Source organism: Penaeus vannamei, chromosome 3 (assembly GCF_042767895.1).
Source record: "Penaeus vannamei isolate JL-2024 chromosome 3, ASM4276789v1, whole genome shotgun sequence".
Classification (NCBI taxonomy): domain Eukaryota; kingdom Metazoa; phylum Arthropoda; class Malacostraca; order Decapoda; family Penaeidae; genus Penaeus; species Penaeus vannamei.
This window is the reverse complement of record NC_091551.1, coordinates 39,702,300-39,719,799: the sequence shown is the minus strand read 5'-3', so window position 1 is coordinate 39,719,799 and position 17,500 is coordinate 39,702,300. Positions and strand designations below refer to the sequence as shown.

Sequence of the window (17,500 nt, the reverse complement as noted above, 5' to 3'; positions counted from 1 at the left end):
ACTGAATATTATCAGAAAAAACAGGAGAGTACCTCTCTAAAAAAGTATACAACAGCATATCTTTTTAAAATTAGTGATTGTAATTTGTACACACATCATGGTTATCTAGCGTTAAGGAAATAAATACTTGTTCCTCACATTATTCTAACTTACAGATCAGTTAGTTAAAATTGTACAAGGCCCGATCCAATTAATATTCGCATATACGGACATGCATATACACAGAAATAAATGTATATCTGTCTATCTATCTGATAGATATACATTTAACAATCTATCTATCCGGTTAATATGAATGTCTAGACTGATAGATCTATATTTATTTCTGTGTTTATGCAAGCCCGTATAATGAATATACATTGGGTCGGTGCTCACACAATTTTATCAGAGCGAGTGATAGACTAGAGAAGTTACGGATACCGGATGCACACAACAAGAACTGAAACCGGATACCCACACCAAGAACGACAATATTTACATCTGCTCACTTCTCTCCACGAGGAAATGATTGGCGTTTGACGACATTAGCAAATAATCTGGATTTGGGACTTTTACGGGTGGATTAACATATTTTGAATCAGGTAAAGGATTTATATCCATAGCTTATGTGCTCTCTGTTCTTGGTAGGCAGTGGCTATTACATCATTTAATAGAAAGATTAAATTTGATATTGTCTTCTATAATCTTGGCTTTATTATATAAGATACAGTAATCGTTTAAGTTACCGAGAGCGAGCCAAAGATATAGAGAACTGGGCACTGCCAAGGAAGAGTCATAAGCAACATGGGTACAGCTGCACAGACCTCACATTTGCTGCTAGATAATGAAAATATCCACAATCAATCCAGACTGTAGACTTTATGTTCCCCGCGCAAAAATTATTTGCTCAAATTCTGTCTGTGCAAATGTAGTTCTCGAGTAACTTTCTGCACACATTTAGTTGTTTTAAATCATCTTTCACGCATAAAATTCTTTTGCCCTTTCCGCGCACTTGTTTCATCATCCGTCTGTGCGAATGTAGACAAAATGAAGTTTTATGCACATGAAAAAATGTAATATTCCCCGTGCAAGGAAAATATTCAACAGTCTGGCAATCAATCATCACTCAAACACTGTCACACATCTTGTTTACATTGAAAGGAAAAATAGTACACTGACTGCATAATGGAATGCAATGATTTTGGTATGGATGGTTTCACTCTACTATCTAGATGTATTGAGATTATATTGCAGAAACCCCAATTAGCGACAGTCTTGGCCCTGACAGCAACTCCCACCCAGAATCACAAAGAACAACTCCACATGTTCACAGCAAGAGAGAACATAGGACAGACTTGGCATCAGGCACTCCTGCATGTCAGTTGTATGCTCTTTCTTGCCATGAATGTGTGAAAAATTCTTTGTTTTCCTGGGCAGGAGTTAGGGGAACAGACTGCTACATTAGACGAAATAGTGAGTGATTCTATGTATATCATTCATATTTTATGCTGCAATTTTACTTGTGCATTTCCTGGCTTCCCCTGCTATCGGGGCCAAGAATGTGGGCTTTGGGTGGATCTGATGATTTCCAGTGTTTACCTATTAGTATTAAACCCTGAAGTGGGCAGGGCAGGGGTATGAAGAAAAGGGAAATTGTTATATGTGAGAACTATATATAAAAATTTTAAACATTTAGAAGACACAGAGAATACTTCTTGTAATTAGCCTATATTGTCTATGCGTTATCTAAATCCATATAGAACTTGATGTGATCTACAATGGAAAGTGTACAATATTAAATCCAACCCCAAAGTGATACAGTTTTAAGCTTCACTTTTTGTTTCAGCAAAGGCCAAAAAATAATTACCACATATATTCTGCCAAGATAGTACTTGGAATAGTTCCTCATTTAAACATAAATTACCTTGGAAGTCTGCAAGCTCTATCTGTTGCTAGTATATTGTGATGATATGATGGCTTTTGATGGAGTACTGTTTTGTTGATGTGAGACCAATGGGAGATACATAGTTATCTTCTAAACATTCACCATTTTTTTCAATTAGCTTGGCATGGTGTGTCATATGAAAAACCTGAGACAAGTTTTGCTTTTACTTCTTAAAATTTGTAATTCTAATGAAGCTATATTTCTAATTTTCCTTTTGCTATTCTGCTGTTACAAATGGCTTGGAGACATTAAAAAATTATCTTAGCTCCTGTGTTGCTGTAAGGCTGCTTAGGAGAGTGCAGATTTGGCAGGGGGATATGCAGAATTATAATTCCTAGCACCAGGAATGCACAAAATAATGTTATATTTTTCTTGAAAAGAACATGGAAATCATTTGAAAGAATACCCCTCTTCTGATCATATGTAAAGTTTGGATCTTAGGTATGTATTATGCTTTTTTCTGAAAGGGCTTTGCTCCACTATGGATTCCTAACTCCCCTTGCAACCAGAGTAATACAGCAATCAAGCTTAAAAACATCCTTTCAGTAGTGTGTGTCAGCAAGATATTGCTTTTCTGTGATCATTAGTAAGGATATTTTGGGGTCTTGAGTAAAATTGTCATGCAGTTATACAAATCAGCATGAATTTTGTTTCCTAAATTTTACCTGTAATTATTAACTGAAAAGATTCATATAATATTCCTGTGATAGAATTTTATGTAGTGAATGAAAGTAATGGCTGTTGCCTTTCATTTGATAGATTTAGTTGAAGATATGATGGGAAGGGTGGATGGATTTGTATTTTTCAAATGAAAACTGTAGGCCTACTATGGTCACAAGGTTCTTGTATTAAATTCCACATTAGGAATTTTGAAATATTGCTTTTTATAAATGAAAATCCAAAAGGAGTGTTTCATAGCCATCTATTTCTCTTCCATGAAGTATTGATTGTCCTTTTCAAGTTATTCCTGATACATTATTTTCACTCTATATAGTTTGCAAAGTATGCAAAGACAACAGTACTTCAGCACACCTTAGTTTCTAATATTCTATATGTACAAAACTGTGACCTGCATTTTTTTATTGGCAGTTTTCAAATAAAAATTTGGGTTGTTCTTTTGTTTATTTGATACAGTTCCTTTTTTTTCTTTTCTTTTTAATAAGATTTGAAACATAACACATTAAGAACAGGGTAAAGTGTGGCAAGAGAATTCTCAAATACAAAGGTAATAAAACAAAAATTACAAGGTACTCTTGGTGGTGTTTACTTCCATGAAAGTTAATTTTTTATTTTGTGTGATGATTAAAGTTTTAAAATATCCCTTACTACCAGTTTATTCATACATACAGAGAGAAGTATATAAAGGTTTATCCTTAAGAGCAATGCATAACCCATTGACTCCAGAATGGCTGGTACTGTGTACTATATACTTTGTCTACTCTTTCACACACAGTTGTTCCAAATCATCAATGTCTTGCTATATATTAGCCAAGTTGCTCTTTCTTCCCAACATCTTACTCATTGTTGCCGTGGGGGGCTTAGGATATGGAGACTGGAGCACAATGTAGGGATTGCCCCTACCTTGGACTTCAGCCCTTCCCTTGTTTGTTTTTTCTTCTCCTTTCTTCTTCCATATCTTCACCCCCTTCTTCTGTACCATTCCTAAGGTGTGAGACCCGTGCAGAAAGAATGAAAGGCTGGCTTTATGTCAGTCATGAACGGTCTCCGGAAGCCATGGGCACAGTATTCCCTTGGTTTATTGCCTAGCCCTTACCCCTTATGGGGATCCTAAGTAGACCATTTCTTTTCCCCATTTTATTCAGGCTTACCATGGCCAATAATGAAGATTCTTTACCCTTAATAAACTAGCCTATGAATTCTATTTTAATGGTTTTCCGACCCTAGCCTCTCCCTTGACCACTGCTCCGACCACTGATACTAATACCCCTTCCTCGAAGTTAACAGACAACCCCATCCTTTCTAAACCACCCACCCAGGTTATTACTCAACCTCCAACATTCTCTTCTCCATCTTCTACTGCACAGTCTTCTTCAATGGCTACCCCTCTTTCCTTATTACTACTCTTCATCTTTATTGTCCTCCTCCCACAGAACTACTCCACTCCATTCCACACCACTCAATCTTCCTTTTACTGCCTCTACCTCTGCAAACCTTTTGAATACTCTCTTTGGCCTAGTCAAGTGGGATCGATTCTTTGTGATTCCCCCCACAGCCCCCTACTTTGACAATACCCTTCTCTTTCAACAGTGCCTCCAAAAACAAGTAGGCAGAGTTACCTTTCAATCGCTCCGATCATTCACGCCTGGTCACAGTTAGATCAGAATCCAAAGCTCATGCACTATCCTAACGGATCTTACTGGCAAACCCATGCCTGCCAAACCACTCCTCTCTCTTAATACTTGTACTGGAATTGTTTTTGTGTCCCCCCTGACTGATTTTTCCCATATAAGAATGACAAGAATTAGTCAGACTGAAAATGACCTACTTACCTGCCTTACTATTTATGATACAGTTGCAGCACAGTGCTACACTATTCCTCCCAGAGGCCATCGTAAGTCCCCTATGAATGTCTGATTTACGTCATTTGCACCCTTTCTTTACTCTTTTCCCTCTCATACTATCTTATACCACTAAAACCTTTGACATTTAACACTCTTTATGCTAACTGTGAAATCATTTACCTTTTTCGCCACAATACTTTACCATAGTGCTATATGATATTAGATGTCTAGCACATTTATTTGTTTCAACCATTAACTAGTAACCTAGTTTCTCTTTGGAATAAGTTTTTAAAAATATTTTGGTTTACTTACAAAATGAATGAGTTCAGTGATATTATTCTGTGCTTTGGTCTTCCCCACTTTACGTATTTATTTATTTATTGAAAATTTTCTTCTGCATCAACATCTAAGGTCATTGTCTTGGGTAGGTGAAATTACCAGGTAAGAAAAGGTCAAATAAAATTATGATAAAGTATTGTGGCAAAAACTTTACAAAGTGTGAACAATTAGGACAAAATATATTAGATATCAAAGGTGGTTGAGAGCTGTTCATTAGTATGGTAGTGGAAAGAGTAAAGAGGAAACAGCAAATGGAGTATGAAAGCCATTCCAGTGACAGAACCAGTCTTTCAGCACGTCTCTCACACTTTAGGATGTGGACAGATAGAGGGGATGAAGAGAATGGAAAGGAGAGGAGGAGAAAAGACCATGTAAAATTTGTTGAGATGAGGGCTGAGGTCCAAGGCTGGAGTGAGCCTCAGTCCCCATCTGCTAATCCCCCCCCCTCAGCAGCAACGGGTATGGGATTGGGGGGGGGATCTTCTCCAATATATTATGCAACAATTTGTTTGTTTTGTTTTTTTAACCCATTATTTAACTAGTAAATAATTTGAAATTATCTTGTATTTCATATACTAATCAAGCTTTCCATTTTAACAGGATGTTTGAATCGGTGAAGAATGCATTAGGAGGCAGTGGTGTAACTTTAGAAAATGGTGGGATGATTTTGGTATCGGAGACTGCAACAGCCTCTGCAAATGGACTGGTGTCTCATTTTCTTTCTTGGGGTGTTTCAAATAACCATCCAATATGTTTTGTTACTCTGCAACAAACTTGGAGCCATTATTGTAACATTGGGAACAAATTAGGTGTAAATTTAAGACAACACTCAGAAAAAGGTAATGTGAAAGTTATTGAGGGATTGAAGATGACTTCTGAAGTCATTGATGGAGTTGTAGAAGATATTTCTGATCATCCTTTTGGCTTTCTTATGGAGAACTCCAAGTATCCACTTAAGAACTTATACTGCTTAATAAAGGAAACAGTAAAGGTTTGGAAAGAAAAGTACTTTCTCTTGATAATCGACAGTATAACTTCTCTACTTTCACTTGGTGTTACTACAAAAGATCTGGACATCTTTATTCAGTATTGCAGGAGTCTTATAAATCACTCCTCTGCAAAGCCAATTGGATTATTGGTTTTTGTAACAAATTATGATGAGAAAGATGAAGATATAAGCCATGTAACAAATTCAATTGCACACAATGCCATAGTGCACTTATCAGTTCGTGGCCTTAGCACAGGACTCTCAAGAGAAGTTCACGGGGACCTTAAATTGATACTATATGACCGTCAGAAACCCCATCTTTGTTTGCCTAAAGTTGTACATTTTCAATACAAAATGGAAGACAAGAATATAAAACTTTTTGCTCCAGGCACATCTGCTTGTGTTCTCTAGTAACATGTAAAATTGTATGCAACACAGGATTCTCCTATGCTTTTGATTATTTTGTGTTAATAAAAGTATATATAATTTTACATGTTTATTTGTCTCATACACAGCCTTTGGAATTTACATAATGGAAGAAGGTATTTCTGCATATTTTGTTTTCATCTAGGTAATATTGTTAACTTCAAAAACTTGCAAATTCCTTCATGGAGAATGTTTACCCTGGAATGTATAACAGCACTGAATATTTAAGATTTTAACTTCAATGAAACCAAATTGTTTGCATCAGAGTAATACCATATTCTAATACTGGTTGACTGATTACTACAAGTTGCCTTACTGTAATTTCTAGTTATAGATTGCAAGCAAAACAAAATATTTTTTTTCTCCAAAAAATAAACATGAAAACTGAAATATGCCATGACTTCATTAGCTCAAACCCATCATAGCTTTAAAAAGTAAACATTGAAGGCACTTTCTTGCAGCAAGCTTTTGAAATTATGCTAATACCAAGAGTACAGTAGATCCTTTGGTATAATCTACACTTGTTCAAAGTGTATGGGTGTGCAGATATTGCCTAAGTATGATGTAAGTAAAATACAATTTATTCTGTGCATGTGTCCCATGTTTATTTTTACATGCTATAAACATGTTCATATTACTTATATATTTTTTTTCACTTTTAAGAATAAAAAATCAAGACCATCTAATGAAATATTGGGAGATTTTGTATGGAAACTTCAATAAAGATTCATAATATAGAAATCATATGCCATTTTTACAGTAGCAAATATTTCATAATACAGAGAAGCAATGACCATAGTTCCATTATATACACATATTCAATTAGAAATTACCTAAGATAACACTCATAAGCCTCTTATGAATAAATATGATTGCTGGTGTATATAGGTGTGTATGAGTGTGAGCATGTGTGTGTGTGTAAAAGATTGTGTGTGAAAGCATACGTGTGTGTGAAAGCATGTGTGTGTGTGAGAGCATGAGTGTGTGTGAGAGCATGTGTGTGTATGAGAGCATGTGTGTGTGTGTGGGGGGGGGTGGGGTGAGTGGTAACTGAGTGAGTGGTGACCAAGTGAGTGTAAGTGTGGATGAACATGTGCATGGGTGAGTTTCTGGGTGGATGAACATGTGCATGGGTGAGTTTCTTGGTGGATGAATATGTGCATGGGTGAGTGTCTGGGTGGATGAACATGTACATGGGTGAGTTTCTTGGATGAACATGTGCATGGGTGAGTGTCTAGGTAGATGAACATGTGGATGGATGAGTGTCGATGAATGTGCATGGGTGGCTAAGTGCATATGAGTAAATGAGTAATGATGAGTGATTAACTGATAGTGAGTGAGTGTAAGTCTAATTGAGTGAGTGCTTGTGTTATGTATATGCATATGCCTGTGCGTGTGACTTTTTTTTGTGTATCCTAAAAATCATCACAACTACATATACTATATGTGAGGCAGGCACTCAACACTCAAAATTTATAGATAAATAACCTCCAATTCAACTTTAAATAGGTAAATGACCACACTCTGGATATACAGGTATATTCCTTATATACAAACATCACAAGATCACAACATAAAAAGAAAATAGCCTATACTGGAAAGATTGAATATCACTACAAGACTTCCAGGTTTACTGAAGACCTAACACAGTAAACATTGTTTGCTTATTGATCAACAAAAATCAAAGAAATTATCTTATTCTATATCAAACATTTTTTTTTTTTTTAATATCTTGTCTTTTATCTTGAAACAGAAGTATCTGAATATTTGTGTATGTTACTAACTCCTGATTCTTGTTAGATCATATTATATAATTTGGATGTCATGGAAAGAAATATTTAAATAATGATGTTTATCAGGAAGGAAGTTAAGTATATGTTTAACTACTAGTATTGCATTTTAATTGCTAACTGCAAGTAATAGTCTCAATGCCAATAGTCAGCAGTAACATACCATGACAAAAGAGACATTGCTAAATAAAAGCACAAGTTTACACATACACAACAACAAAATGTGAGAAAAATTCTATTATTGCAACCTAAGCTTTAGTAAATGACTAACTCCTCTTCATCTTGTAAAGACCAGAAAAGTGGGCCCTAAAGAACTAGTTTTCAATTTTATTTCTTTATAATGGCAAAATATACCTATTTCTTAAAATCTGCAAATGTAAATGATAATTCATTTGTGTTCCACTTGAGGCAAAATAAATCAGAAAAAGAGGAGATTCATAACTGATGCCTTATTTCATTCAGGAGTTAACCAGGAAAGCATATCAATGAGACAGTATATTCCTCCCTTGGGTATATACAGTCCTTGTACTCGGTAGTCTTAAAATTGCATGAGGTATGAACATATTGGAAAAGGATAATAAGCCACACTCACTTACTTTTGATGTCCACTATAAGAGATGAAAAATTGGATAGACTAGTGGGTGAACTTGGTATCAACATGACTAGTCTACGTGGATTTTTTATTTTTATTATTATTATTATTATTATTATTATTATTATTATTATTATTATTATAAAAAAACTTGCAGCAATACATAAATGCATATTCCATTTACATAAATATGTTGCTTCTATATTTTCTTTTATTTATTTATCTGTGTGCATGTGTGTGTGGGTTTGGGTGTGCTGGTATACGTGTGTGTGGGTGTGCTGGTGTACGTGTGTGTGGGTGTGCTGGTGTACGTGTGTGTGGGTGTGCTGGTATACGTGTGTGTGGGTGTGCTGGTGTACGTGTGTGTGGGTGTGCTGGTGTACGTGTGTGTGGGTGTGCTGGTGTACGTGTGTGTGGGTGTGCTGGTGTACGTGTGCGAGGGTATGCTGGTGCACGTGTGTGTGTGTGTGTTGGTGTACGTGTGTGTGTGTGTGCTGGTGTACGTGTGTGTGTGTGTGTGTGTGTGCTGGTGTACGTGTGTGTGTGTGCTGGTGTACGTGTGTGTGTGTGTGTGTGTGCTGGTGTTCGCTTGTGTGTATGTGTGTGTGCTGGTGCTCATTTGTGTGTATGTGTGTGTGTGTGCTGGTGTACGTGTTTGTGTGTGTGTGTGTTGGTGTACGTGTGTGTACGTGTGTGCTGGTGTACGTGTGTGTGTGTGTGTGCTGGTGTACGTGTGTGTGTATGTGTGTGTGCTGGTGTACGTGTGTGTGTGTGTGTGTGTGTGTGCTGGTGTACGTGTGTGTGTGTGTGTGTGTGCTGGTGTACGTGTGTGTGTGTGTGTGTGCTGGTGTACGTGTGTGTGTGTGTGTGTGTGTGTGTGTGTGTGTGTGTGTGTGTGTGTGTGTGTGTGTGTGTGTGTGTGTGTGTGTGTGTGTGTGTGTGTGTGTGTGCGTGCGTGCATGTGTACGTGTATGTGTACGTGTTTGTGTGTGTTTTTGCATATTTTTCTTATTTATATAGCAAGGCTACTATTCTTCATCTTATTACTCCTGCAAAGACTAGCATTAATTACATCATGAGCACCAAAATAACCTTTACAAATATATATGTTAGTCAGGACATCTTATAAGCGGATTTTATTTCAAATTATGTCTTTAAACTGAGTTTTCTAAATAAATAATTAAAAATAATCATATCTAATATGTTAATCTTCAATATCCTTGCAAATTTTGAATTCTATTCTACAGTACTCGTGCCCTCTGTTGATTCAAACTTTGCTTCCCATGACATTACATAAGGAAATGACTGTGAACACAAAAAGGGTCTGGAAACTTCTAGTCTATGTAAAATTATATAAAAGCATTCATACATATTAATTAATTTTGAAATATTGTTCAAGAAAAATCTCCTGTAGGCAGAGCAATTCATCTCATACATAAGTAAATTAAAACTGTTATGTTACAAATTTTATATTCTTTCCTTAGAAAAGCAGTCTTTGACTTTACATTATATGAGGTTGCTGAGCAACAACAATGACTACTTCAAAGACAATGTAATGTAATATTCAAACAAAACAAAAAACAACAAATTCCAGCAATCTAACAAAACACTGAGTTAGAAGCTAATAAAAGCAAACACTGTTAAATAGTTTAATGACAATGCCCTAATTTAAAACAAGGTAATCACAATGATTTTCAAATACGTATTTATCATAACTAATTAGTCTTAAGATTCAGCCATCTACTGTAAATATATAGCAGTTTGTTTTCTTGCTACATAAAACAAGAAGGGTGAATATCCACATTTCAAACAAAGGACAACTAAAAATACATAATCAGCATATATGTATATGCAATATAGCTCATTACTTTATCACTGATAATCTTTTTAATATTGGATCTTCAAATCAACAATATGATAATACAGTTCTATAACAAAATAAATCACTACAGATATTGTAGTGATGCACAACCTACTTTAAGATGAATAAATAACATAACATTACCCACCCGTCGAATTCCACTTTACCATGTAGATGCTGGTGTTTTACATCATGTCATCCAAGAGCAGAGTGGAGGTGCTAGAACAAGAAATGCAAAACATATTATTCAAAATTAAATTCTGATCATGTCAATGTGCTTTTTGAAGAACAAAAATAAAGAACAAGAGCATGTGAAGAGTGAAAAAAGAACGTATCAAAAAATAATGTTTCAGGTTTTGTGCCAATTTTGGATACTGGAAAATACAAATTCTAAACAATAAAACAATGACCAGCTTTAAATGCAAACAACTGAAAGAACATGGAAATAAGTATATACCTCCAAATAATAATATAAAAATATGATGCATTGAAAAATATAGATTCCAAACAATTTGAAAGACATTTCCTTCATAGTGACTGCATATAATAATAATGTGTTCTGGGTTCCTTTCAAAATATATACAAAACAATACATACAAAACATTTTACAACTGGTATAACATGTGATTTTTTTTTTTTTTTTTTTTTTAATCAATTCAAGCTAACCAATAACTTGTAATAATTAATTTTATTAGTATTAAAACTTTATGACTGCTATTTCCAATCAACATCCCAAATGCAGCTGTAACTGACCTCATTCAGAACACAACACAAAGTCACTAACACCATACTGGTATGCTGAATTAGTACTTTAAGTCATAATAGTTTGGTTACCATCCCAAAGCAACTACCTAGAGAAGATTAGAAAAATGCAAAAAATACAGTAGCAGTGCAAGAGAAAGTTAAAGCTTGAAAATACATATAAAAAGCAAGCAAATTATTAATAACAGTTCTTATAGAAATGAATAACTCAAGTAATACACAATTTTCCAAAATGTTAAACTAACCACTCAACTTGTCCATCAGGTACATTTTCACATCAAAATCAACATGTTTATAAGACATCAATTAAAAATCCTATATACCCTACTACTAAATGATCTTTCAAGTATAATGATGAATTATATAACAAAAAAAAAAAAAAAAAAAGTTTATAAACAACAATAAGTATGTAAGTTGTACTGAACCATGTACCAGTAGAAAGTCTAACTCATCTTCAATCTAGTGTACTCTGATCAATTATGTGCATTTGAAAATCACCTACTTTACTGAATGTATCTGCTACCTTATCAACAAAACTATTATAAAGTTACTCAATGTTTTCATTAACTCCTATGCTATTATTTTTACACATGAGACTACTAAATACCCTTCCTAAAAATCTGGTGATATTACTGTTGTACATACAAAGTAAATCTATGTGACTGAACAAAATGATTCTGTTGGTCACCAAAGCTCTTCTCATGATGTGAGTTTCTACACTAAGTTAACTACATCACAAGCTTTATGCACAAACCCTGCCGGAGCCTCACAGTTCAAATGAACTCCAATAATTTCAACATAAAAACTGCAAACTGCTTGATAAACTGCTTGCCAAGGAAGGTAATATCACAGGTGATATATTAATAGGAATATCATAAGAATGCATTTCAGGATTACCTTTAAGATTACAATAGTTAGATAGTTCAGGTTTTTGGAAAATAGTAGTCACAGCAGTTACAAAATCCCATAACAAAAATCAGAATGAGATATTCCCTATTATCAGTTGCTTTCCACTACTTCACAAATTACCCAGTGACAGATTACTGAACAACTATAAAGCAGTGCAAGATAACATTACCTTCCTCTTATGCTAACAACAAAGGTAAGTGCCATATACTGTTAATAGGAGGGTTTGTGCTTTACTTGATAACATAGCGCATAATATCTGAAAGAATAATATCCAAAACATGATCTTTGTTGCTCTACTGATCTTTCACTTAAGGCATAGGCCTTTCAGTCTCGTATTAACAAATAACTAGTGATCAAATTACACTGTAGAGAGTCTCAGGGCTCTTCCTGGAGTATAAAGCCCGTAAATATTTGCTTTCACAATATAACCTTTGCAAAAATGTTAAGGCTTATCTTCAGACAATCCAACACAGAGTGCCCCTTCACCTCAGCCAAGACAGATTTCTAGCTTCATACATAAGCAAATATAGAGGTGTGTTATAAATATCAGTATCATATATATACACATATTATATATATATGTGTGTGTGTGTGTGTGTGTGTGTGTGTGTGTGTGTGTGTGTGTGTGTGTGTGTGTGTGTGTGTGTGTGTGTGTGTGTGTGTGTGTGTGTGTGCATGTGTGTGTGTGTGTGTGTGCATGTGTGTGTGTGCATGTGTGTGTGTGTGTGTGTGCATGTGTGTGTGCGTGTGTGTGCATGTGTGTGTGTGCATGTGCGCGTGTGTGTGTGTGCACGTGTGTGTGTGTGTGCGCGTGTGTGTGTGTGTGCGCGTGTGTGTGTGTGTGTGCGCGCGCGTGTATGTGTGTGGGCGAGTGCGTAAGTGTGTGTGCGCGTAAGTGTGTGTGCGCGTATGTGTATATATATATACATAACATACATATATATATATATATATATATATATATATATATATATATATATATATATATATATAATGAAGTTCAAATATATTAGTGTTGTAACTACAAATTACCATATATTAGTTACCATGGTGCTCAAAAATACATTTTTATGAAATATATGATTGTGCTATTAAGGAATATTAGAATTTTCTTACCCAGAGTTAATGGTTGTTTGGTTAAATACTTTCTGCATACACCCTTATTATTTGCATAAAAGAAAGCTGAAATTAATATCCACAAGATTGAGTTTATCACTAAAACAGAATTATTTCATTTATAAACCGCCTTATTAATTCTTTGATGTGGAATATCATTTTCTTTTATGCAAATACAGTAGTACATTGTCTAGTTTTATGTTACTACATTAAGAAGATCATCATCACTTTCATCCACTCTGTACACTCTAGCATAGGAGGATGGGCTTATAAGCGAGGAATTTTCCATGCGTGACTGGGTTATGTTTGAATACCCTCTCATGCCGAAGAATCTCCTGGCAGATGACACAACTTGCTGTCCCCGCTCAGACTTGAACAAAACCAGGATAATCACAAAAATGATTCCTGTGACAATGAGGACACTGGAAATGGCAGCAGATACTGTTGAATATGCACTCTCTGGTTCCTTTTGCTGTTGGTCTGCAGAAGGGTTATCACTATCGCTTTCTTCAACAGAAGGTTTCTCAGCTTCATGAGATTCACTGTCTGGTACAACTGGGTCAGAATTTATAGGTTTCTTGTCAGAAGAGTCATCCATATTGTAAATGGCTTCAATACAGGTTAAATTTGTTTCCCAGTTGAATATTGCCGCACATTCTAGGTCCCTCATTATTGGATCAGGAACTGGGTATCCTAATCCCACACTCATATTACATGAAAAGTATATGATTGTGGTTCTTTGTCCTGACAGTGCATCACTGCAACTGTCACCACCATAGTACATGAGCTTCAACTTGTCATAATCCCAATTTAAGTCAGACTTACTGCTCAGACCAAAGCTAGTTCCATCACTTGTGCATACACCAGATTCACCACAGGCTGCCCCACAAATATTAATTTTGTACTCCTTATCTGCAAACTTAACAGAATATCCATCTGGTCTGTTCAAAGGTTTCAGATTCACATTTGTCTTTGCAGCATTAAACTGGATTTGGCACACTGGGCCTGAATCAGTAACTTCTTGGCGGTTTTCACATGCAAGTGCTGTTCGCCACTCAAATAGGTACTGGCAATCATGGGTTACATTTTTGTATGTTGGGCTTCCCTGAAAAAGAAGAACTTTATTAGAAATGACTATGAAAGGAATTACCAAATGACATATAGTTCATATTAAAAAATATATAGCAAAGAAATTATCAGCAACTAAAATTTTAAGAACACATTTATATATTACCTTGCCTGCATTTACATCACAAATAAATATGATTCGTGAAGAAATTCCTATGTCAGAGTTTGTTAAGCACTTAGATCCATGAGAATATATCATTTGAATTTCATCTGAATATATATATTGCGGAGTTGTAATTGGTTGGCCAAGACTTAAGGCTTCTGACTCTGACACAGAAAGACATGCAGAGGAACCTGGGCGACAGTTCAGGCCAACAATATGGTTGAGTGGCCTGCAAACATTTAAGTAAAACTTCTGCTTTGGATTCTCAGGATTTGAAACTTCATAGTTGCTAGTTGACCTGATCAGAGGTGTCAAGTCCAGGCGCTGTTCCCATGTATCCACAAAGCAATTGATCCTACGTTCACAAGCCAAGTCAGTATACCAGTTGATATAATAGATACATTTATCTAGATCTTCGTGTATAAGGACAGGTATATCTGGTGCATCTTCAGCTCCACATATAAAGCTTATAAGAGTGGAACGTTTTTCTCCATTTCCACAAGCTTGTCCACCAGTATAATAAAGGGAAAGAAAACCAAGGTGATACTGCAGTTTTGCATTTGCTTTACCAGCACTTGCAATATTTGTATGGTCATCATGGGTATAAGAACAAGCTCCTGTTCCCTTGTCTGGACATCTTTCTGTATCAACTTCATCACAGACATTTAAAACAAGATGGACTTCACCACTATCCTGAATTTCATAGCCTGTTTTCTTTTTTAAAGGATTCAGGTTAAAGACATAGCCAGTAAAATCATTTTTAGCAGTACAATTACCCTTGGTTTCTGGAGCACTTGTGGTATGGTCTATAAGTGGCATGGGACATGCAATAGGTGTGTTCCATTCAAATATGTATTTGCAACCCTCTTGTGCTACCAGCTGTGGATATGCATAAAGCTCTTCCTTATCACAGTTGAACTGAATAATAGTTTCTGAAAGCTGGGTAGAATTACCACATGGATCGCCACCACTGTACTTTATTTTCAAATTGCCATTCTCTATATATGGTCCACTGTGAACCTTCCCGATATTCAATGCCTTATTTTTGTGCTTCAAATCAATTACACATGCCCCTGCATTGTACGGACACCTACTCTCTTTGTTATGGACAACTGACCTACAAACGTTCAATACAAACTTTTTATTTCCATCTGATGTAGAATATTCTTCATTCATACTGGATGATGACAATTCATTAAGGTCGTAAATTGTCCCATTAGCTGTAACTACACTGCAGTCTACAACACTAAATGGAGGGCATGCATGCATTGTCAGCCAAGTAAAGTGATATGTACAAGTTTCATCTTCATGGAAGAAGTGAGGACCATCTCTGCCACTTTCATTCTGATCACATAAGAAAATTATTTGGGCAGATCTAGTATTATTGCCTGCACAGCCTCCAGTTCCACCATTGTAATTCATCACTAATGTCCCATCATTAAATGTGATGTTACTAGTAGCCATTCCTCCACTAAACTGTTCATCTCCTTTGATTTGACAAACACCAGATTGGCCCTCTCCTTTGCATTTTGATACAAGGGGTCCACAAATATTTATCAAATAGTCATGCTCTCCATCAGTAACATTATAATCTTTAATTTGATTTCTCAATGGATTTAGATCATACATATTTCCATAAAGAGGATCTTCTACGAGACAATTTGTCCCTTTTTTTAAGTGACGTGGACAAGCAGCTGGTGTTAACCATGTGAATATGTATTCACAGGTAGCAGTTTCTTCTACCAATACTGGTTCATATTCAATGTCATTACAAATTAAGTTGATTCTTGTAGAGCGCGCATGTTTTCCTTCCTGACATTGATCTCCACCTGTAGATAAGAATAAGCATTTTAGGTACCAGAAGTAAGAATATTCACACAAAAAAGAAAGGAAATCAACTCCTTTCCAAAAGGTAAAAGTAAGGAATTAAAAACTGAAGGAATATATATTAAAAATCAATCAATTATTGATTGAATCTTAGAAAAGAAAATATCCTAAAGGCCCTATCACACTAGTAATTTTTCCATAAATCTTTGCATGCATTTCTGCAGTTCATAACAAATCCCAAACTACTGCATATCTTCTTATATCTCTATACATCATAACCTTCCAACACTCTACATGCATGAGAGCTGTCAACATTAAATTAAAAACCACATGATAATTACTGCCTGTTAAATTCTTGAGGTGAATGACTTGCCAATGACTTTCTTTAATTTGAACACAAAGGAATATGGAATGGAGGCACAGGTTCAAATGTCCCTCCCACAACAGACACTAATGAAGACTTAAATAAAAAATACAACTCCATTTTATACTGGTCTTCAATACAAAAAATAATTCTTTTATAAACTGTACATTTCTTGATATTCAAAAAAGCCTGACCTGTGTATGTAATGGTAATAGAACCATCCTCATTAATGCTTGGATGTGAAGTAAGGAAACCCAGGTTGTGGGCTGTCAAGGCATCAAAGCTGGTCTGGCAAGCACCAATAGGTCCTGGAGGACAATGATAGTGCCTTCCTTCATTCACTTGCCCACAAACGTTGATGTGGTACAGCTGATCCTGTTGAAATTGAGAATGGTAATCTTCTGCTTTTTAATCACTGTACAATACAAATAATATTCTAAATCTATAAAACAGTATATACACACACCTCATTTTACACAATACATATATGATTATCTAAATAATAATGCTACAATATTTTTAAACATTTACTCAAAGTTCTGAAAACTTCCAAAGGTTTCAGAACTATTTAATGATCCCTTGTGGGCTGCATAATAAAGTTCAAACTACCATGAGCTATAAATTGGAGATTGCTGTTCTCTATTTTGTAAGGCTGTGATACATAATTAAATGAATCCTCAATTAGTTCTAATTCATGTAGCTGGTAATGGTGACTCAATACTGAAAACTTATTAAATATACCAAAAATAATATCAAGTGGTGCATATTTATTATATACACTCCCTCAAGTCAAAAATGTTTATCCAAAGAGAAAAGTTCTATATCAACTACTGTTAAGTACCAGCAAAG

General features: G+C 35.4%; 2 protein-coding genes across 4 annotated transcripts in view; one reads left to right on the top strand and one right to left on the bottom strand.

Annotated features, from left to right (window-relative positions):
• Positions 1-388: 388 nt before the first annotated feature.
• Elp6 (Elongator complex protein 6) lies at positions 389-8,715 on the top strand. 2 transcript variants are annotated; one of them, XM_027352352.2, is made up of 2 exons: positions 389-581; positions 5,386-8,715. In XM_027352352.2, exon 2 carries the CDS (start codon positions 5,387-5,389, stop codon positions 6,182-6,184), a length of 798 nt encoding a protein of 265 aa, XP_027208153.1. In that variant the 5' UTR covers positions 389-581; position 5,386; the 3' UTR covers positions 6,185-8,715. The 2 variants fall into 2 exon arrangements, with proteins under 2 accessions (XP_027208153.1, XP_070001428.1); XM_070145327.1 differs by lacking the exon at positions 389-581 and adding an exon at positions 644-1,452.
• The window catches only part of Lerp (lysosomal enzyme receptor protein), a 19,599-nt gene continuing 8,355 nt past the window's right edge, over positions 6,257-17,500 (bottom strand). Inside the window, exons 2-5 of one of the 2 annotated variants that reach the window (XM_070145313.1) lie at positions 16,846-17,026; positions 14,464-16,289; positions 9,271-14,334; positions 6,257-9,189 (exon numbers count right to left, since the gene is read on the bottom strand). In XM_070145313.1, the coding sequence (XP_070001414.1) occupies positions 13,426-14,334; positions 14,464-16,289; positions 16,846-17,026 (2,916 nt within the window). In that variant the 3' untranslated portion in view covers positions 6,257-9,189; positions 9,271-13,425. Of the gene's footprint in view, positions 9,190-9,270; positions 14,335-14,463; positions 16,290-16,845; positions 17,027-17,500 lie in introns of those variants that run through there. The other variant, XM_070145319.1, reaches the window with a different exon arrangement.

What these genes read in the sequence shown, in the direction of transcription:
- Elp6 (XM_027352352.2), top strand. Translation starts at nt 5,387, where the DNA reads ATGTTTGAATCGGTGAAGAATGCATTAGGAGGCAGTGGTGTAACTTTA.